We start from the raw sequence: 23,121 nt of genomic DNA on the forward strand, positions 1-23,121 counted from the left end.
TATAGTGCATTGGCATTTGCTAGAAAATTGACTAGCTAGGCAAATTGATTGAAAATACACACCCTTACACACAAGTAACATGGTTCTAGAGATTATATGTTGATTGATTTTATTTTTCCTTTATTTAAGATTGAAGAGAGTCAGGGTCAAGGTCAAGGTCAACCACATGAAGAATGGCTCTGGAGAGGAGATCGAGTAGGCTCAACAGGCTAAGGAGACAGGAGTATCAGTAGGCTTGAGTAAATTAACTTATGGCTTGGTATGTTGAATTGAGAGAGGGAAGAAGCTCATATAGTGGCTCCGGGAACTAAGTTGAGAGAGAAGCTCAGAACGACTTAACATGACGATGAGAGGAAATGATTGTAATAGAGATCACCAGAGTTTGACTCTGATATTATGTAAAAGAATATGAACATGATAAAAAAAAGTTCATATTAGTGATGTAAACAATTGATACGTTATCATGTCAGTATATATAAGTTAAATTAGAAAGAAAAAAAAGCCCTTCACAAGCAACTTTTAAAAGCCCTAGCTAACTTCTCTTTTGCATGGTTCAGATCCTACTAAATCCTTCTTGTTACATAGATTTCCCTTTTTGTCAACTTTGTGATAAAGCTGGTTTCTTATGATGAGGCCATAAGTATACCCTTTCTCTTGTAAATGTACGTGGACCAATTTTTTTTTCTTCATATTTGTCTTGTTCTCACAATCTTAGACTATATAATATAGTCTTTGAAGTTAATCCAGTCATATGTATTTTTTTTCAAAATACATTGATAGCCCTTTAAATTTACTAGTAAATTTCATGTTGACATTCAAATTGCGATGTATTCCAATTAGAGTACCTAAACATAGGAGTATATACATGAATCGAGTTGATTCAAGTTTTTTAAATATCAAATTAAATCATTTGTATTGAATTTTTAATAAAGTAAACACAAAAACCCAACAATATAGTCTTTGAAGCTAATCCAATCATATATATATATATATATTTATTTATTTATTTATTTATTTTGGCAAAATACATTGATATCCTTTAAACTTATCAGTAAATTTCATGTTTGACATTCGAATTGTGATGTATTCCAATTGAATACCTAAATATAGGAGTGTACATGGATCGAGTTATTTCAAAATTTTCGAGTATCAAATTTTGTATTAATTTTTTAACTAAACATAGAAACCAATAATATTGTCTTGGTCTTCTTTTATTAGTTTAATTAAAATCATAAAATTTAAAAATCTTCTTTATTTTTTTAAACTAGTATATGTATCCGCGTGTCAAATCACAATCAGATAAGTAAATTAAAAAAAGGAAGTAACAAAAATGAAAGCATTGAATGGTATAAGTTAAAAATCAGACTTTTTTTTTCCTTAAGAGAAGAAATATTAGCTAATTATTCTTTTTCTTCATCTGACATGAATTAGCTAAATATAAAAATCACTAGGCTACTTCTGCATATAACACTTTTTTTTGTACGAGACTAACACGTGAAATTTCGTTTTAATAATAAGTAATGTAAAACAATATTATGCTTAATTATGAAAGACTTTTGGCTAATTAGAAAATGAATTTACAAATATCAGAACTATATATATTTGCTTTGATTATCTTTCCTTTTTTTTTTAGTTTTCCGTCCATTTTATTCAGTATTTGCTTTGAAGCATGTTATTTAAATTCACCTCGAAATTTTTTATATTAAGAATAAAGTGTTTCCTACTAAATGCGACTTCCTTAGAGAAATTGAACACGAGACCTGTCAATAAAAAAATATATACTTATTACCTCACCACAATCTTTCAAACTAACAACTCAAACTTTGGATTCAAGAATTAGATCAAGGACAACATTTTGCCATTCCTTGGATGCATATTAATTATGGAAATATATATCTTGTTATAGTTGGGAAGAGAATTTAAATTGCTAAAATGTGTGACAATTTTATCTAAAAATTTAAACTGTTAATTTTTATCAACAAAAAAAAATTTAATCGATTATGTCTTCAATGCGCTCCTTAGATATGAGCCTGCGCCTTTTTTCATGGGCCAAACAAGTGTAAATTATGCCCCTTTTTTTATGATAAATGTGATGAAACTCAAATTTAAAATCTTTTTCTGTCGCCATACCATGTTAAAATATGTGATCCTCTCCTATGAAGTAGTAGCTAATTATTATAAAATTGAATTATGAGGAACTAATTAATTTCTAGATATATAATTGAATTATGAGGGATCATTCGTCAATGATGTTGATATCTCAAGGAATTCCAACTAGAATTATTAACTTATTCAATTCTTTGCATGAAAATATGCTTTCTTGATATGGGCACTTGCCAAACTCTATATATATTGCGTCATATTTTAATTTGCTTCCCCAATAGATTTTGATAAAATTATTACAATCTAATTCTTATGGAGGAAAAAAATTGGCTCACAACGCTCCTGCACATATACATTACAATAAAATAGGATTGCTGAGTAAAAAAATTGTCATTTTTAGATATTGCTCATACTTTAGTATTGAATCCTTTGTCCTGTCTAAATACAGAGTGAGAGCTTTGTTTATTGTTGGCTATTTAATCAATAGACTATCATCTAAAGCGTTAAATCTTGAGTCTCCATATTATCATTTTTTTATCACCAAAATTCAAGCTATCATATAGTTTTTTTAATTTATTTTTTGCATCCGCCTCCTTCTCAATGCAATAAAATTTATATTCAATCTACTAAATGTGATTATTATTTTTGAGTTATAGTACTTTGCAGAAAAGTTTTATTTGCTAAGATTCATGTTCTAATAATTTTTTGTATTTCTAGAAATATTGTTTTCTTTTTAGAATCAATATTTATGTTCTACTTATGTTTAGTCATATATCCTTTGTGTCTCATTTTCTTTCTTCTAAACCCTGCATATCTATACATAGTTATGATTATTTTATACCATTTTACTGATTCGCAGAGTTGGTCGTAAATTAACAGATCGTAAAATAATTTTTTTTTTTTTTAAAAATGATAGAAAATAGAAATAAGAACTCTATATTAGAATACAATGTTTATACTCTGGCCATAATCCTAGAAAGAGGAATTTTAGCTACTCATGATTTGAATACAAAAGATATAATTCATGTATTTAACAAGAAATAAAGTTAACTGAAAAGATGAATAGTTTAACCTTAGGAGAGTTTATTTGCCTTCAGGTTGCCTTAAGTTGTAAAACGTAGAAATGAGTAAAAGTAAAGAGTATTTAGCTTGATTATCTTTAAAACAAAATATTAACATGAAAGATATTTGACCAAAAAAATGTATAAAATAATAAATATGCCTAATATCACTAGCTCTGACGTTGTTTGGCTTTATGAAGTTGAGATTGAATTTTCTCAATCTAATCTTACTTTTCTCCAAGCTAACGATACAATTGTTATTCAGATTACTACTAATTCAATTTAGCACGAGAGAACAAAACATATTGAAGTAGACTGTCATTATATAAGAGAAACTATACATAAAATATTTATTAATACTCTTTAACATGTCTCCTGTGTTCTTCAAATAGTCTGTATTTATAAAATTCATGGGTCAACACGCAATCAGTTTCTAGTAGGCAAATTAATGCTTCTTGATCCACCAACATCAGTTTGAGGGGGATGTTCGCATGATGAATGACTCGCATATCATGAATTAATAGAGAAAAATTGTATATATTTATGTAACTATATATATTATATTGTATATAAGTTTGTAATTAAAGAGATTTGATGTAGTAACAAATTAGAATAAATATTATAGCATAACAATTAAGCATAACATATTTGGAGGGATAACATATATAACTGACTCGTTAAGGATAAAAATGATAGATCTTCATAGATGTAAATTCGAAAAAAAATGATAGATCTTCATGGATGTAAATTCGAAAATGAAACGACTCTCAATTTGAGAAGTAAAAATAACAAAAATCTACATATTCACGATTTCACCAATTCACAAATATCATGAACTAATAGAGAATAATTGTATATATTTATGTGACTATATAGTATTGCATATATATAAGTATAATTATAAAGATCTGATATAATAATCAAAGAGAATAAAATCATAATATAACAATTAGGAACAACAAATTTTGAGGGATAGAATAATAAATCTTTAGAGATAAAAATGATAGATATTTAGAAATATAAATCTGCATACTTCCTATTTAATGACATGAGTCTCAATTTGATAGGTATACTATTAAAAAATTAATAAAAATTAGAATTATTTTCTAATATTTTCACGCGGCATTAACCTCTGGATCACACCCAAGTCAGCAAGAATTTATCAATTGATTTTGATGGCTAGCAAATTAAGCAAAGCAAATAGATAAATTATAGGGATGAAGTAAAGGCAACAAGTCTCTACTAAATGCACTTGTATACCAATATGGTAAAAGTAGGACATTTATGGCCTTTGAAACACACTCCCCCCAAACCCACAATCCTCACAAAAATGGAAACTTTTTTTTCTTTTTCTAATTTATTTTGGAAATAACTTGATCTTGTGGTCCCCCTCCCACAATAATTATTTTAGCTCTTTTATTTAGGAACAGAGCTGCTGGAGTATAGTTTACGATACTTTGACTCAAATCATGTATTTATCTTTATAAAATTTACTAAATAGATTAATTTAAATTACTGAGTATGCTGTTGTTGTTGTTTGACTAGTAACAAAAAATGACTACAATCTCAACTTAACAAACTTTAGATCTCGACTCCGCCTTTTGCTTTTATTAGAGGTTGAATAAAGTTTGTAACACCCCCACCCCCTTCCCTTTGTCCCTCTATATCTTGATATATATACATGTAAATATATATGTACGAATTGTGTATGTCATAATGTATATAACTTACGCCTTTTCACTACCCTACGAAGATGTACTATTTAGCCCTCTAAGGCATCACACAAAGTACATATTCAAGAGCTTTGATTCAACTTTGCAATAAGTCACCTCCCTTTTTGCACCCCTCTTTTCTTTTCTTTTCTTTTTTACATTTTTTGCTTAAGGGGTTCCAATAAATATGAGAAAATATATTCATAATTACACAAGAAAAACACAATAGATATTCTTCTTCTTCTTCTTCTTCTTCTCTTCTTTCTCCATATATTCACCATTTATATTCTTCTTACCATGGATATCAACCACATTAAACTCACTACCTCCACTTGGGAACCAACCATGTCCAATATGGACAACGAACATGTCTTCCGCGACCAACAACAACCATGCTTGTCCAGTATACCAAACGACCATGTCTACCACAACCATCAACAACAACAACAACAACAATTTCATTTCGAACATAACCCTATTTGGCCTAGTTTTCCTCTTCAAAACCCTCAACACCATCACCTCCCCTCTTCCTCAAGCCAACAACAACAACAACAACAAGAAGTTGTTCCTTTTGCTCATGTTTTAAACAACCATGTTCAAACACTAATAGAGGATCATAACGATCAAGAACACAATGATCAAGATGAAGATGAAGAAGAAGAAGAGGAGCTAGGAGCCATGAAAGAAATGATGTTCAAAATTGCATCTATGCAACCAGTAGATATTGATCCATCCACTATTCGAAAACCTAAAAGACGAAACGTACGTATTAGCAACGATCCACAAAGCGTAGCAGCCAGGCTTCGCCGCGAAAGAATAAGTGAAAAAATAAGGATCTTGCAAAGATTAGTCCCCGGTGGAACAAAAATGGACACTGCATCCATGTTAGACGAAGCAATTCGCTATGTTAAGTTCTTAAAAAGGCAAATCCGTAACTTACAATCATCAAATCATAACCTCCCACCAACACAGATATCAGGACCGTCATGCCCTAATAATGAAAATTGGGCAAATATTGTCACACCAAGTACAAAAGGTCTAATTCTTGGCTCATCTAGTAATGTTACAACTTTTGTTGGTAACACTACATCGGATCCTACTTATGAGGTAATTGGTAATTGAAGTGTGATTAATATTATTATTGTGTACTAATTGGAATTTTTAAGAATAAAAATATTAGTAATATTATATAGAGGAATTAATTATTTGTGTATAGTGGATCATGTGAATTGTGAACTAAAAAAAATAGGTTTGTTAGGATTGTGTTGACTTAAAGGGCATGATAATCATCACAACGGTTAGACTTGAGTTACGTATGTTCTATATAGTATATTAATAATTATACAATAAGGTCTTTATCTATTTATTTTTTCTGATCATCAAAAAGTTCATTTGGCTGAATTCTCTCCCGGGAATAAAACAGTGACGTGAGAAGCAATTGAATATGATTATACTCTTGGTCCCTCCCCCCACCTCACACACTTTTTTTTCTTCCGATTTCCCACCTGGTGTGTTCGGTACCCATATTGGAGCCTGATTAAATCTAGATTCACGTCGAAAAATTTCACATTAGGGATAAAGTGCTCCCTAACAAAAGCAACTTTGTACTGATCATGAGGCCGACTTGAACTCGAGACCTCTGGTTAAGGATGAAGGAGTACTTCCTACTCCACAACGACAACTCTTGTTGGTATCACACACACTTGTTTGTGCTCGTGTGTGTGCGTTTGTACAATCATGTAATGTATAGGTATATTGAGTTTAACTTATATATATACATCGTAAAGAAATTATATGTTAGGAAGATTCAAAATCTCATTTTGTATGGAAAATTTTATGTTCTTATTTTTTGAATGACTTAATAATGTAAATAAACGTTTTAGATGGTCTTTTTTGCTCTCATTTGTTGATTTTTCAAAGATCTTTTCAGTTGAGTTTGTGACTAAATTTAGAGCATTTTGAAGTTTTATATGTATTTTCATATGATGAGAAGGGTGTAGTAAAAAAGAAATTAATAGGGATATATGTTAAACTAATTTGGATAAGGATTTTTTTTTATATATTCAGGTGTTAGAAAATTAAAAAATTGGATTTTAAAAAAAAAAAACTACATATCCTGATGATAATTCAATTGAGTTGTTTTCTCTTTTTCCCTTAAAAAATTAAAATTTGCTTTCTTTACTTTTTTGTCCTTTCAATACTTCAATGGCTTTTCACTTCAAAACCCTATATTTGCAATTCCACAAATCTCTCTTCTTCCTCTCTCTCTTATTGAGTTTTTATTGTGTGTCTGGTATTTATATTAAAATTGATTAAATTTGAATTAATTTGTGCATTGCATGGTCCATTTCTGATGGCAGTACTCCCAATAGAATATTTTTATTTTCAGGATTCGAACCTAAAACCTCTAATTAAGGGTGAAGGGTTATCAATCATCCCATCACAGCCTATAATGATCTCTCTCCGTGTGTATTATGAAGTAAAGATTAACTTTAAAACCCTAATTTCCAAACTAAAGGAATACAGTCAATATATTTCTATTTTTAGTTCCTAGCTAGCTAATTATCAAGTTCTAGCTAAATTTCATTAGTCATTATGTTTAATTTGAGAAGGCTTATTAATTAGTTGTATCACTAATTTATTAGTTTTTGCTTAAGTACTGTTTTACAACACTTAATTATTTGTTGGAAGACAGTCAAGGACATATTGAAGTTAATTTCTTTCAAAAAAATAAATTGCGTGTTAATTTCGTTAATTTGAGGAATAATTCTACTTTTTGATTCTATATATATACATGTACATTAAATTATAAATATGATATTTAGTTATTAACTCAATCACTAAAGTGAGCTATATAATTGATGGCAAGCTTAGAATTCAATAATTTCGATTGAATAAATAGCTGACTTCACGTATGACATGTTATCTCAATTTTTATTGTTTTTTTATTAAATAAACGTTGATATTGTTTTGTTTTTTCGTTTTAAAATTTTAACGTCTTTTATCCATAATTTTTTTAGAAGAAACAATGTACTTATTATGGTGATTTGGCTTCTTGTGTTACTAAAACTATAGGTTGTATAAATCATTAAATCTTCATATTAATGATCGTTTCAATTTTTCTAGCATAAGTAATTCATGTATAATTTCATAACAACAACAAATTATTTAAAATGTCTATAGTTGAGTCATTTAGTTAGGTGAAAACGCATATTAATTTATTATGATTAATTATTGAAAATCTATGAGTAAATATTTATCTAACATGTATTTGTTGACTTTATATAAACATTAGATATCATTTTGAAAATGTTAGTTCAGATTATTCAATCACTCAAATAAAGTATTAACATATCAACATGGGTTGTGGTCAGAGGCGTATCTAGGGGGTCACCTGGTTCGCGTGAACCCATGATCCCTTTCCCAAATCATATATAGTAGTGTTATATTTTAAAAGATATATTGAAATATGAATGTGTGGACTGTGAACCCACACTTGAAGTATCACACAATGCGATTATGACTTGGTGCACCTCTCTTTGTAAAATTTTAACCATTTTCAGTAGTAAAAACCTAAATATCGAACCGATCAAATTTATATCATAGATCAACATTTTTATAACAGTGCACTCATCATCTCAAAATCCTAGATACGCCTCTGGTTGTGGTGCACTGGTGAGAGTGCTTCACCCTTAACTAGAGGTCTTGGGTTCGAGCCTTGGATATGGAGAAAATCTTGTTGGGAGCACCACCAATGCCGGCTCAATGCTTATAAAAATTAGGCATATGCCTTGGGCCCCCAATTTTAAGGGGCCTCTAATTTTTTTACCACAATAAATTATGTGTTAATTTTTTTTATAGAAAAAAATAATTATCTAAGATAAATATATTTTTCTTAAAAAATATATAAATTATTTTATTCACCTTAACCTCAATAAATAGAAGAAATCAAGAAAAATTTGTTTTGTCTTCTTACATTCTCTTCACTAACTCTCGCACTGTAATTTTCTAGACTCCTTTTATACTATAGGTAAGTTACAACTCTATAAAAAATATGAATAAATAGTAAAAATCATGTTTTGGATAAAGTGAATTACAAGCCTGTTTAAATTGACTTATTTTATGTGTTTTTAAATATAAAAAAAAAAAAAAAAAAGAAGCTTATAAGTTGTTTTGTCAACTTATTACTTATAGAATAATGTTAACAAGTTATATAATGATTGCTAGCTAAAAGATTTTAGGCCTTTAATTGAAATTTCGCTTTAGGCCTCCAAGTACGTTGAGCCGCCCCTGAGCGCCACCCCGAATGGGCCCTGCAAAGCGTGATTTGAATTTAGTCGGAGCTCTAATGTGGATTCCGAANTAGTTCAGATTATTCAATCACTCAAATAAAGTATTAACATATCAACATGGGTTGTGGTCAGAGGCGTATCTAGGGGGTCACCTGGTTCGCGTGAACCCATGATCCCTTTCCCAAATCATATATAGTAGTGTTATATTTTAAAAGATATATTGAAATATGAATGTGTGGACTGTGAACCCACACTTGAAGTATCACACAATACGATTATGACTTGGTGCACCTCTCTTTGTAAAATTTTAATCGTTTTCAGTAGTAAAAACCTAAATATCGAACCGATCAAATTTATATCATAGATTAATATTTTTATAACAGTGCACTCATCATCTCAAAATCCTGGATACGCCTCTGGTTGTGGTGCACTGGTGAAAGTGCTTCACCCTTAACTAGAGGTCTCGGGTTCTAGTCCTGGATATGGAGAAAATCTTGTTGGGAGCGCCACCCCGAATGGGCCCTGCAGAGCATGATTCGGATTTAGTCGGAGCTCCAATGTGGATTCCGAACACCGGGTGGAAAACCAAAAAAAAATTTAAAAAATAAAGTATTAACATTGGATGAGTTTCAGTTGAAGAATACATATGATCATAAATTGAAAGAAAAAAACATGTTGTGGATGGTTTGAAAATTCGATTTATATTAAGTCCATAAAAATTGCAGGTATATTAGTCAACCTGAAAGACATCATCGAAAATACATAATGTCGGAATCAGTTTGAAAAATCATTTGAGAATAATATCTTTCTCTCAATTTTTTTAATTGATAATATCGTGACCTTAAGTGGATCTTTGAGAAATACTTTTTTCTTATAATTAATCATATCCATAATTATTGAAAGATATTTTTATAATTAATTAAGTGAACAGTGAACTCCTCCAAATCCCAAGAACATAGCACATGTGAACACAACTAGAGTGGTATGGAGACCTGTGACGGTTTCAACTATTGACAATTGAATTTTAGATTAATACGAGAATTATCGAAAACATCACCAAATTCGCATAAATTATTAGTTATATTTTTAAACTAATAACAGCTTTAAAAATATATTTTTATTTAATTAGGTGAACTTAAATATACTTCGATCTTGTAATATGCGTTAAATATACCTCTAAATTATCATCAAATTTAGAGATGTTTTCAACACTTCTCTAGACTTTTTATTAAGAGCATCATGCTCTTACAAGAATTCAAGATCACTTGCTATATCATGTGGCAGATCAAAGATGTATCGAAAATATATCTAAATTTATATTACCAATACACCTTCGATCAAAATATTAAATTTATTATTATATTTAAAGATTAATATAATAGATTATGATTTTATAAAAATGGACAATGAGATTATACTTAAAAATCAATTATGATTCTTTGGCAATTCTTTAAGTAACAATAAAACGATTGATTTTGACAAAAAATTATTCTTTAAGCATCCCACAATTCAAAGGGAAAAAATTACACCAATTCTTGTTGGTATAAATTCAAATTAGTTGTTACATAAAAGACCTGATATATTTGATTTTCAACATTTCTATAATGATAGAATTACATTAGAATCACTTTTTTCAATAAAAATATTATGTCAACTCAAATTAAATATAGACATCTTTCTGACAAAAAAATAAATAAAATATAGACATCTTTCCTTTTAAAAAACTTTTTGAGACATAAAGGATCTGAAAGAGATTTCCAATTTTGAATGGTGACAATAAAACAAAACTTTGAACCATCTAGCAATAAAAAGAAAATCACCAACAAATATAACTACTTATTTTTTAATCAAAAATTTCGTATTTGAGTCATATTAAATATAAAAAAATCATTACTAGGGATTATTTCCCTTCGAATGGACAGCTCTAATCCGATCTAGAGCTCTAATTCAATCTAGTCAATTTTTATGCGAATACTGAACACCGAATAAAAACTAAAAAAAAACAAATAAAAAGGAATTTGGGGGGAAAATTGAAGAAAAAAAAGGGCACCCACTCTGTTCTGTTGGATAGTCTGCATCCCACGTACCAATTTTGCAACTAATCTCTCTTTCTTTAATCAGGTGCTTCTTTCAATAATCACAAAACATATTCCAAATTTCGATCTAATATCAATATTCAAGATTTGCATAAAACCACTGTAAGTTGTCTAAATCATTCTCCAAATCTCCTCATTTGCCTACTTTTTTCTTTGATTTGTTCAAGATTGGAAAACAATAAATGGTTGTATTGTATATATCTCTTGTTGATAGCATGGTGGTGTTTTGTGTTAAAGTTTGAGTTTTTATTGATTAAGTGAATCAAGATTCAAAAGGGGTTATACTGGATTTGGTTAAATGGTAATTGGGCTGGTGGTTTCTTGGATGTTTTTGTGCTAAAGTTTGAGTTTTTATTGATGAAGTGAATCAAGATTCAAAAGGGGTTCTAGTAGATTTGGTTAAATGATAGTTTGTGTTAAAGTTTGAGTTTTTATTGATGAAGTGAATCAATATTCAAAAGGGGTTCTACTGGATTTGGTAAAAGTTAGGCTGGTGGTTTCTTGGATTATTTTGTGTTAAAGTTTGAGTTTTTATTGATTAAGTGAATCAAGATTGGAAAGGGGTTCTACTGGATTTGGTAATTGGTAGTTGGGCTAATGGTTTCTTGGAGATTTTGCTGATGGATTGTTTTGGTGTGTGAAGGATCGATAGTGCTGATTAGAATGTGTTTTGAAGGTTGTTGCATTGGTTATTGGAAGTGGTGGAACCAATAACTAGGACAAATGAGTACTTTCGGTAGAAGTCTCTCTCATAAACAGAGGGCATTGACAGTTAGCAGCCCTAGACTGTTTGATAAGTCGGTTAGCAGCCCTAGATTTAGTAGGAAAAATGAGGTTTCAAGACTTTTTCGTGTACTTATAGCAATTGGATCTGTTGTTTCCTTTTTCTTGGCAATTGGAGGAGGGTATTTGTATGTCCTACCCAATCTTACAAAATCATTTCATGAGGAGAATCTTATTAGTTTTAATGGTTCGGATAGTTTTTGTGACATATTTGATGGAAAATGGGTAGTTGATAACAACTACCCCTTGTACAATGCCACAGAATGCCCCTTTGTGGAGAAAGGATTCAACTGTTTGGCAAATGGTAGAACCAATGATGATTATCTTAAGTGGAGGTGGAAGCCAAGGAATTGTGAACTCCCCAAGTTTAATGTGTATCATATGTTGGAAATTCTCCGAAATAAAAGAATTGTTTTTGTTGGAGACTCAATGAGTAGGACTCAATGGGAGTCTTTGATATGCCTTCTAATGACAGGGGTGCAAGATAAGGGAAGTGTATATGAAGTAAATGGGAATAAGATCACAAAATTAATTCGCTTTCTGGGAGTGAGGTTTAGTTCCTTCAATTTCACCGTTGAATTTTATCGATCTGTATTCCTTGTCCAACATACTTGGTCTTCCAAATATGGAATAAAGAGAGTTAGATCAACCCTTACGTTGGACAAGCTTGATGATATCAGCGATGAGTGGATCAATGCAGACGTCCTCGTATTCAATTCTGGACAGTGGTGGGTACCTGGGAAGCTTTTTGGAGTGTAAGTGCACTTTGTTCTTTTACTAATACAAGTTTTATTACTTTGCGAGTATATTACATGATAGCTACTGCAAAACTGTACTTGAGCTAAACGAACAATAACAACATGACAATTTTGCAGTATATGAAGGCCATCATGTATGGACTCCCCCTTTTAATCGTCATTCTCCTTTCCTCCTTTTTCACTTGTAGCCGCCCTTGTTTAGCATGTGCGAGTATCCCTGTGTGTTCCACAAGGATTTGGTTGAAGTCTCAATAGGACAGGTGTTAAAGCCACTTGAAATTGGAATTGCTTGTTCCACAGTGAGGACACATAATGCTGACCCCAACTAGCTTGGATTGAAGGGTAGTTAGTAGAAGTTTTTGTTCCCACAGTGAAAGAGTTCATTTTAGGAGGTCACTCGTGCATGAACGCATTGCTTCTGTTTAGTTTCACTAATTACCTCAAATCATTTGTTTAGGGCCTTCAAAGATTATTAGCCACTCGCTATATGAATATGCACAAAACAGGAAGGTCTGAGGATAACGTTTGTAGCCCAAACATTTAAACTTTCCGGGAATCTTGTGTTCATTTTTGTACGTCTACCACATTTTGAATAAAAAACTAGCTCACATATCAATCCCCTTAAGGTAGAAATGTCTCCGTATTTTTCATTTCTTTCCTGGATACATCTCATGTAGATTTCAGGATTTCTGTCAGTAGGTTTTAAAAAACTCTTAGTTGCTTAATAGTAAACAAGATCCAGGAAACGTTTATGTGCTGGATAATGCACCTAGTGTTTCCTTCTTAGTTTTCATGCAGAAGTTGGTATTTTGTGTTTCAGTTGTTCTCATGATGCTTCTTAATCTTTCTTTGAATAGGGGGTGCTATTTCCAAGTAAATAGTACACTGAGGATTGGAATGTCAATTCAGACGGCATTCAGAACTGCCCTTGAGACTTGGTCATCCTGGATTGATACCAAAATTAACCCTAACAGGACGCGTGTTTTTTTCAGAACGTTTGAACCTTCTCATTGGAGGTACTTGTTGATAGCTATGCCTTCTATACAGATGAATGCTTTTGGATCTCTCAGTTGAAAGTTTCTACAAATTGGAGCTGGTAATAATTGGATGGACCTTTTGAACATTTCTTTTGATATTTCAAGATTCAAAGCAATTCTTTTAAAAAGTCGAAAATTTTGTTTGAGTGTCTCCAGCAAAAAGAAAATGCTGCAAGAGAAATACATCCAGAATACAGTGCCATCTCAAAGTAACTAATATCTTAGCACAATTTTGAAAAGATCATAACTAATCTCAAACAATGTTAAAGTTTTTTATTGAATCTTGTGAATTTTATTGATGTTCGAAAAGTTATAATGTTGATTTCTGCCAGTTCCAATTTTATGGAAAATATTCAATAGAACACAACATTTGGCTTCTCCGGTGTTAAATATAACACAAAATTTGACTCCACAAGATAGGGGTAAGGTTTGCGTACATTCGACCCTCCCTAGACCACACTTGTGGGACTACACTAGGTATGTTGTTGCTGTTGTTGTTGATATAGTATGTTTCATATTGTATCAACAACAACAGACTTGGTGTAATTCCACTGTGAGGTCTGGGGAGGGTTGGATGTACGCAGACCTTACCGGACCTTTGTGGGGTAGAGAGGCTGTTTCCGATAGACCTAACATACTATATCAGTGCAACTAATGAATACATATTGGTTTTCATCAGCAATTTAACTCAGCGGATGTGCAATGTGACAAATCAACCTCTTTCAGAGACTAATGGTCAGGAGAGTAGCTCATTTTCTGATGCTGTACTAGAGGTGGCACACAGCATGAAAGTTCCAGTTAATGTGCTACACATAACTCCCATGTCCGCGTACAGGAAAGATGCACATGTTGGTCTTTGGAGTGATAATCCATCTCTATCTGATTGCAGCCACTGGTGTCTACCTGGACTTCCTGATCTTTGGAATGAAATGGTCTTTTCATACCTGCATGATAGCTATCAACATATGTCATTGTATCAACAAAGAGAGTAAGTTTTGATACTTGCATTTAAAAATGGTCAATTCAATAGTATTTCTTCTTCTTTTTTTTTTTTCACTGTGTGATGTGTTATAGTTAATCCAAATTCTAAGTGGACTCAAACAGCCAGTATGTACTCAGACATCAAGGCATCAAAGCTCAAAAATTAGGGTGTCGAATTGTACATCTTCTTTGATATTCTCCTTCTAGGATATGTATTTGGTTGTACCTTTAGGAAATTAAGTTCTGAGCTATATATAATGTGGCCGAAAAGGTGAGAGTTTAGCAATTTACTTTGCTAGCCGCTAGGAGTGACAAGTTGAGGGATCCTTGGAAGATTAACAAACAACTTCCTATTCATGTCCAACATTTATAAACACATGTGAGAATTTGTGGAGCCACGTCTCTTTGATGTGTCAAACTTGCGTCTTATCCAGTTAGTTGTAGCACCTGAATACTGCGAAACATTTGATATCCTTACTGCATGGTCCAAAAAATAGAGCCACACTTGCAATTTTTACATTAATAGCTAAATTCAAGAAATATTGTATTATGAGACCATAGCTGATAGAAAATTTTACGGGATGCTCGTGTGGCATCAGTTTTGCTCCAATATTTCCCATTCATCACCCAAACTTTGCATGAAGTTTTTTCAACATAAAAGCTTGGACTCCATCTTTCTTGACTCCTTGCTTATATTTGTACAACTACACATTTCTATAAGTTTGCTCATAAGTTGGTCTACTCGTTTCATAAGCGAGTATTTGGTGACATCATTGGTTCAACTAGTCAACCTGTGCCTATTAAAGCTAATAATTTTTTTCCAAAATAGAGTAGATTTTGTTTTATTCGTGGTGAGGTTTCGTTTTTACATGCTGAATCTGTTGTACGCCATTGTAGCAGTAAGAACTCGTTCTCTCTATCTTTGTTTTGCTGGTAAGGTATCAAGGGGTGGTGGAGTCTGATATCACCCTTCTTCGCCTCTAGTTAAACTCGAAGGAAATGTTGCATAGCCTCGTAGAAATTTGCTTCTCTTAGATCCAAGATAATACATTATAATATTATGATACAAAATGCTTTATATATCCAGATTTTCTATTTAGTGAGGTAATTTGTTTGTTGCAGACTTAATAGCTTGGACTGATGATGTATCATAAGAAGGAACTCTACCAGCTTATGTTTTTCTATGGAGGTCTATCAATTTTGCAAAGCAATTTTGAACAAAAATGTATAGTTACAGTGAGTTCTGTACCGCAAAATTGTTCCTCTTTTTCTTTTTGGTTCACTAAATTTGTTGTAAGAGGGAAGGAGAAAAATGTATATCATTCCCAGAATGTTTATCTTGTTTAGTGTAATATTTGGAAATAATATGTAATGGAGTTTTCAAAAAAGTATACACTAATGAGAAGTTTCACATCTCCTGAGTTTTCTTTTGTTGTTAACTCATGAAATACACAAACCTTCTTCTTTGGAGCTGAAAGGGACGTGGCCAAAATATATAAAGATTGATTCATTATTTTCAGCAACTAAAATACATCTTTAAATTGAGGCAGCAAAAATGGCTTATGTAAATGATAAAGATCTCTTGTAAAGAAGACAAACTAAAAATAATTTATCAAAGGTCACAAAATCAATTAAATTGACCAAATGTTTGTCTGATTTAGTGTTACATTAGGTTAAAAATCACTCTAGATATATATAACAGGGAAAATATTCAGCAAATGACTTGGCTTACAATATTACCGGTATACATATGTACATGAAAAATTGTCCAAATTTCCCTCAAACACTTTCTGAGCCTCATATCCCCTTATAAAAGGAAATAGAACAAAAAAAAAACACTGGAATTTCAGAGAACTACCAAAAATTAATCAATGGCCATTGGTGTAATCCTCTTTCTGGCAGCCTTTTTAGGAATTTGAGGGGTTAATATTGTTAAATCTTGTTTCACTTCTGTTTTTGCACTATCTATATCCATGCATTTATCACTGCCAATAATTTCTGGAACAGTTTCTTCCTGTTTCAGCACACTATTTTTATCATCTCCAGCTGCTTCTTTTTCTGCAAAAATTTCCAAATAGAAACATATTCAGTCAGCTATGAGGAAGAACACATGGACAAAACAATAGAAATTAGTTGGAAGAACACAACAAACCTGGCCTACAGAAAGTGGAACCTAGTTCCTCATTATCAAATTCTAGCAGAGTGCAGTAACCATCTTGGGAGGATAATGCCAGATATTTCCCGGTAGCCGACCTTCATCAAAAGAAAAGGAATTAAGTAGATTTATAGAATGCTTCACGGAAGAGAACGGAAGTACTGACAGGATTTGAAAAAAAATAGGGAAGCCAGGAATACCATGCTATGTCTGTTATAGCAGCATAATGAAGACCAGCTACAATAGCTATTGGTTGAACACTTTCTGTGTCATAGATGTACAAGGAATTCAATGTAGCCACAGCAAAAATAAGACGATAAGGAAGCTTGAAGAATGATGCTGCAATCATTAAAAAGGATTGGGTATCAGAGCATAACATAGAGCAATCAGCTCAAAAAGGAATGCAGAAGGAGAACCTACAATTGCTTGATCCTCTCAAGCTAAATGTCATGGGGCAGAAGCGTACAGCAATGACAGGTTTGCTGGCACCTGGGAGCATTAAAGCTGGCCTGTCAAAATCCAACAAAGTTGATGCGCAAGTATCAGATTGTTGTGAGCTAGAGGGAATATAATGGATCGCTCTAATAAAAATACAATAGTACCAAAAAGACACAAGACACAAGATTCTTGCCTTGTGAGATCTTTCCTAGAAAACACATAAGCAGTGTTCGCTGGTTCTGAAGCAGGTGTAAACTTGTAAGAACCTGAAATAGCAAAACACGTCTACATTCTCAAACCTTCTACCTTTATTTCGCCAGTTCCCTTTTTCCCCATTCACCTCAAAAATGATAATAAACAAAAAAAAAATGGAATACAGGTCAGATGCCTATAATCTATCGCATTAGCACCATCACATGAAGAATATGAAGAAGTTCAAGTTTCTCTCTTGAAGTTCTATCTCAAGTACATTTCTACATTTCAAAAACAGTAAATTGCAAAAAAAGCAAATGAAGAGTCCTAAGATAAAGCTTAAATGAGAACTATAAAACAGATGTCATGTGGAAATTAACCTGACACTGCAAAATGTCAAGACATAGTTCACAAAGAGGGCTATGGTATGATTTTAATCTGAAAATTTCGGTGCGATACTTTTATATTTGGACTGCAAAAGAAGGTCTTGATGCTTCATTATTGGCTTATTCTGAAAGTAGAGAAATATCATAGAACTCCTTCAGTGAAAAATAAAACTGTTTGAAAACAGAAAATGATATTTCACAGGGTGACTGAACTGACACCAATGTCATGTCACTGTAAGAACAAAGAAGTATGTTTTAAGGCAAAGAACACATGAAGTCTTGATAGAGCTTTCCTTTTCTTTTTGTCTTTGAGGATGGTTTTCTTCGTCTTTTTATTTCTTTCTTTTTCTTTTGGAGGGGTGAGGGTGCAGGAGGGAGCAGGAGAATATTCGGACACGGGTAGAAAGAATGATCAAAATGCACAGACTCATAATTAGGACTTTTAGTTTCAAGGTTGTACCTGCAGGCACAAGCAGAAAGGAACCATCAGGAGACCAAGATAACCTTCGGAAGAAAGATGGCAGTGTCTCATCAAGAAAGAGATGATTTTTAATAGACTGCATGAATTTGGAAGCGCCAAAATTATTATGCATTTAACATTCACTTATAAATAGAAGACATTGAGAAACTGATATGATATTTGACCTTGGACTCATCCGGCAGTTGTGGTTCAACCTTCATAATGACATGTTGACACACAAAATTCAACTTCTCAACTCCTTTTGTTTTAGATGGTCTATTGCTGTAAATCCGGCAAGATCTATCTGAACTGAGTGAGGCAGTATACTTGGACAATGGATCCCATGCCACACCTTGCACATAGTGCAAATGAGCATCCAAAATCTGATGAACAGAACCTGATGAAGGAACTTGCCAACTGTCAGTATAAATTTTATTTATCTTGACAAAAACTCTAGATCCTCTTTTATTTTACCTTTGTTGACATCCCATATGATGCACGAATTATCAACAGAACCAGAAATCAAAAAAGAACCATCAGCAGACCACTGCAAGTCCAATACATCCTTCCGGTGAAATCTGAGAAAAGTGAACTCATGAGTACTAGTATCAAATTAGAAATAATTCCATGACAACAATGATTATGCTCCTTTTGTGACTTAAATACAAAGTTATAGATCAACATTTGAAAAGTCTTGTTTAATATGGTTATTAAAATATTATGGATTATTTATATTGTGTTTATTTATTATTTGAAGTAGAGGTTAACAAAAGTTAACTATATATACAATAACATTCTTGCTAAATGTTATTAACACAAAACTGTTTTTCTCTGCAAAACTAGGGATTATTATACATATGCTGGTTTATTGCAACATTCTGCTTAAACCAAAATACAATCCGAACAAACAGACACTTAGAATATAATCTACATTAATTTACTTTATTTTATTAAAAGATGAAAGAATATAATCAACATGACATGCTTTTTTTATAATCAACGCTACGTGTTATCACACACTTCAACTGTTTCATTTGGTTAGAATATCCTATAATCCCAAAAGCAAAACCCTCTTCCACCAACTGCATCCACTAAATTAAGGCTGCTACTGAAATACCAAGTATAACTATTTCTTTCTTCCAACATCAGATTTAAAAATTTATTTAACAAGCAAAAAAGGATAAAGATCACAATCAGAAATGCAGGACAAGAACCAAACAGTGTGTTCTAATAATTCTCTGGCTTTCCATAAGAATAAAACCAGAAAAACAGTAGCTAATGTTCCATAGAGCGACTCTGTAGCTATTTTATGAGTGCTTAGTAATTCATAAAGGCAATAGGAGCAAATGAAAGGCTTACGATAACGTCTTTAGGACTTTCCATGTTTTGCTGTCATCTGAAGAATGTAGCTTCCAAATGATGAGCTCGCCACCTACATCAGGAGCAGTTGTAGAAATTGTTAAATTATTTGATCCAGACTAAATTAAGAGATTTATAGGGACAAGTCTATACCATCTGCACCAGAGGCTAAATGCTCTCCTGCATATTACAAAAAAAAATGATAATTCAGTTTGCTGGCTGACTAGATAGGTACAAGTATATTATCAAACAGTTTAAGAAATTAGATGGAGGCATACACTGGAAGTTCAGTTATAATAAAAGTTTTGATATATGAAAAGGTGGCTAAAAATGAAGTAACCACAGTTAGTTACATATTAACATTTCCAATGTATTGATCAACACAGAGAAGTGAGGCTTGTAAGATGACATAGACCTAGAAGCAAGTTAAAACCCCAAAAGACTATCACCGTGACTCTCCATCAAGTTGTGCTTCAGACATGTTGAATCAAATGCTACAGACACTGAGAGAAACATTGTTATCTGTTATTTCATTTATAGTAAGACTGTAAGAGCAACCTTCTCTGCTTAGTCAAAGGTAATGATGATTTCGTGAATGTCATTGCAACTCAGTATCTAACAAATCTGACTACGAAAGAGGTTCCCACTCCACTCTGTATCTCTAGTTCTCAGATTAACAAGTGCTCAAAAATACAGATCCAGCAAAAAGATTCAAACTGCAGGAATTTCATAACCTATAGCAATCCCAGAGAATCACTCAAGCTAATAGAATATCTACAACTGACATTCCAACTTTCCAATATTAATCTTCAAAGCAATACATAGTCCATCAGGATAAACAATTCTTCTCACAGCAATTATTATTTCAAGAAATTGGCTAACAGGCCATCAGCTTTCTGAAAGACTGAAACTAAAGGACATGAACGCCTACAAGTCTATTTCAAACAAGGTAATTATTGAAAGAAAAAAAGGAATTTTTTAACCAAATTCACAGCTAATTGCAACTTAGTAAAGTCAGCAATAACATTACCAATGCTGACCCCTCTCTAAAACCAATATTACATTTTTCTTCAGGGAGGTATACAGAAACAGAGAGAAGAAAGCCAAGTCAGTCAAACAACTTTACTCATAAATTGCACAAAACAACCTGCAGCTTCAGATGAAACTTCAACACTCGACAGGATATAAGAATGTACCAATTCTTGCCTTGTAAAATTAATGCTTTCAGTGTGAAATAGCTACCAGAATTTTTTAACAAAGCAAGATGAACAACTTCACCTGAAGGGGAGAACCGAAGAGCATTCACAGCACCACTATGGTAAGAAAGGTTAGCCTGGTATGTAACTGAAGGCGCTTTCTTTTCATTTTCTTCAGAATTAATCACCCACATCTGTTGAATTTATTTTGAACCCGATGTTATCATATTTCATCTCAAGCATAAAATAGTAATATGAAAGTCCTTCAAAAATATCAGCGAACTTTGAGACTAGTGGTTAATATGTCAACATGCAAGTGTCCAATTTAAAATTTCATCATACACATGACTTTGCAATCTGAAGCAAAAGAATTCACACTCGTCAAGCAAGAGTCACTTCAGGTTGAAGTTGAAGTAGATGGTAACATTTCAGACACTAACAAAAATCTATATTAGATGTGATTTATTCTGTTGAGTTAGAAGAACCAGATTGGTTTTAAGAGTTTGCATTAGCTATTAGGCAACCATCACTAAAGGATACCCGGCTTATAGTTCAAGGTTGCAGAGAAATAAATCACAAGCATAAACATCCTCCTACTCAGCCATTATGGATTAATTCAACAAAGTTGAGATTTTTAGGTCAGTGGTAAGGGGATCAATGAAACTCCTGAGTAGTTGCTTGGTTAACTGGATGGTAAATCTGGTCCATTAAAGAATACACTAAAATTCATACCAAGTTCTGTAATTCTACTAATGTGGGCAGCCATCGAAATGACAAATCCTCAATTGATAAGAATATCACATGTTGAGAATATGGAATCAAATGCATATACCCAACGTTTATATTGTCCTGCAAGGAAGATGATTATAGACCTGTGTCTGAAGTGTCAACCCTTGGTTATCTTTCTGGGCCAATTGAGACCATACTAAGAAAGTGAATGAGAATTTGCTTGTCTCTTTCCTTTTCTATGTCTTTTACTATCCAATTGGGATGTGAACCCCTGTTTTAAATAATTCAAACGTACTGCCACATTGTTGCTATCTATGCAATCATGGTATACACATTTCCTCCCACTCGCTCAAAGAAAACGAGGACATCATGGAGAAAAATTCCTCTTTTCCGCTTCTAGAATTCTTGTTATTTCTTCACATTCTTTCATCTGTCTGATTCCCTCTTTCCTCTTTTCTTCTTAATTTCCCCCTTTACTGTGTTGTCATTTCCTTTGAACTTCAAAGGTTCTTACACTATCTTAGAATCACATTACCGAGTTGACAAAAACTAAATTCAAACTATTAATTAACTAATAAAAATACAGATTTCCTCTCTTTTCCTCTTAATTTCCCTCTACTGTGTTTTCATTTCCTTTGAATTTGAAACTTTCTTACACCAACTTAAAATCGCAATACCCAATAAACAAAAACCAAATTCAAACTATTAATTAATCAACTAATAAAATGTGATATTATCCGAGTACTAAACTCAAATAACTAAAACAAAATTCAGCACTAGCATAATCGAAGCATGTAAGACAAACCAACTTTGGAAACACAAGGCTCAAAAGGGTAAAATAGTAATTTTAACCTTGATGTCATAGTCGGCGCCACCAGTAGCAATAACGCCGGTGAGGTGGTGAAAATCAAGGCACAAAACAGGCTTGCTGTCGTGCCAATTGATCTGAACTGTACCACCCTTCATTCTTCTTGTTGCTTCCTGATCTCTCTTCTTACTGATTTTTGGGATTTTGGAAGATGCAAGAGAAGAAGAAGAAGGTAGGGTTTAGAGAAATGGTGATTTTGTTGGGAAAATTGGGGAACTTTAGATTTGGCGGGAAATCGACTGTGATGGGCGCCATATTTATTCGTACCTTTTGGATTGTGCCGAAATGACACAATTTGAATTGCGTCTCTTCATCTTACTTTTTAAAATTTAAAATCCGAATTCATACTATAAAGTTCCATATTGGGTAAAACACTTTCTAATAAATACGACTCCATATCGAAGACTTTTAAACTCGAGTTAAGAATGAATGAGTACTTATTAGCAGTGTTCATCTTCCTCCTTGATCAGACCCTTATCTATAGAGAATAATCTTCCTTCACACAAGGGTGTGGC

General features: G+C 32.5%; 3 protein-coding genes across 5 annotated transcripts; 2 read left to right on the forward strand and 1 right to left on the reverse strand.

Moving 5' to 3' along the window:
* The first annotated feature begins 5,117 nt into the window (after window positions 1–5,117).
* On the forward strand, window positions 5,118–5,998 carry LOC125844988 (transcription factor HEC3-like). Its single transcript, XM_049524359.1, has one exon. It carries the CDS (start codon window positions 5,174–5,176, stop codon window positions 5,996–5,998), a length of 825 nt encoding a protein of 274 aa, XP_049380316.1. The 5' UTR covers window positions 5,118–5,173.
* Window positions 5,999–11,192: 5,194 nt separating this feature from the next.
* On the forward strand, window positions 11,193–16,238 carry LOC125845128 (protein trichome berefringence-like 7). 3 transcript variants are annotated; one of them, XM_049524545.1, is made up of 4 exons: window positions 11,195–12,802; window positions 13,663–13,821; window positions 14,522–14,830; window positions 15,946–16,238. In XM_049524545.1, the coding sequence occupies exons 1-4, from the start codon at window positions 11,988–11,990 to the stop codon at window positions 15,962–15,964; spliced, it is 1,302 nt and encodes a 433-aa protein (XP_049380502.1). In that variant the 5' UTR covers window positions 11,195–11,987; the 3' UTR covers window positions 15,965–16,238. The 3 variants fall into 3 exon arrangements, with proteins under 3 accessions (XP_049380504.1, XP_049380503.1, XP_049380502.1); XM_049524547.1 differs by lacking the exon at window positions 15,946–16,238 and having other exon boundaries at window positions 11,193–12,802; window positions 13,663–13,901; window positions 14,522–14,663; XM_049524546.1 differs by lacking the exon at window positions 15,946–16,238 and having other exon boundaries at window positions 11,194–12,802; window positions 14,522–14,834.
* Window positions 16,239–16,470: 232 nt separating this feature from the next.
* On the reverse strand, window positions 16,471–22,867 carry LOC125845484 (chromatin assembly factor 1 subunit FAS2). Its single transcript, XM_049524996.1, has 12 exons — window positions 22,591–22,867; window positions 21,092–21,203; window positions 19,967–19,993; window positions 19,814–19,886; window positions 18,929–19,032; window positions 18,640–18,851; window positions 18,455–18,551; window positions 17,610–17,682; window positions 17,399–17,487; window positions 17,179–17,317; window positions 16,976–17,076; window positions 16,471–16,881 (listed from the first exon to the last, which is right to left on the reverse strand). Exons 1-12 carry the CDS (start codon window positions 22,702–22,704, stop codon window positions 16,688–16,690), a joined length of 1,335 nt encoding a protein of 444 aa, XP_049380953.1. The 5' UTR covers window positions 22,705–22,867; the 3' UTR covers window positions 16,471–16,687.
* Between the last annotated feature and the right edge of the window lie 254 nt (window positions 22,868–23,121).

Source organism: Solanum stenotomum, chromosome 11 (genome assembly GCF_019186545.1).
Source record: "Solanum stenotomum isolate F172 chromosome 11, ASM1918654v1, whole genome shotgun sequence".
Classification (NCBI taxonomy): Eukaryota; Viridiplantae; Streptophyta; class Magnoliopsida; order Solanales; family Solanaceae; genus Solanum; species Solanum stenotomum.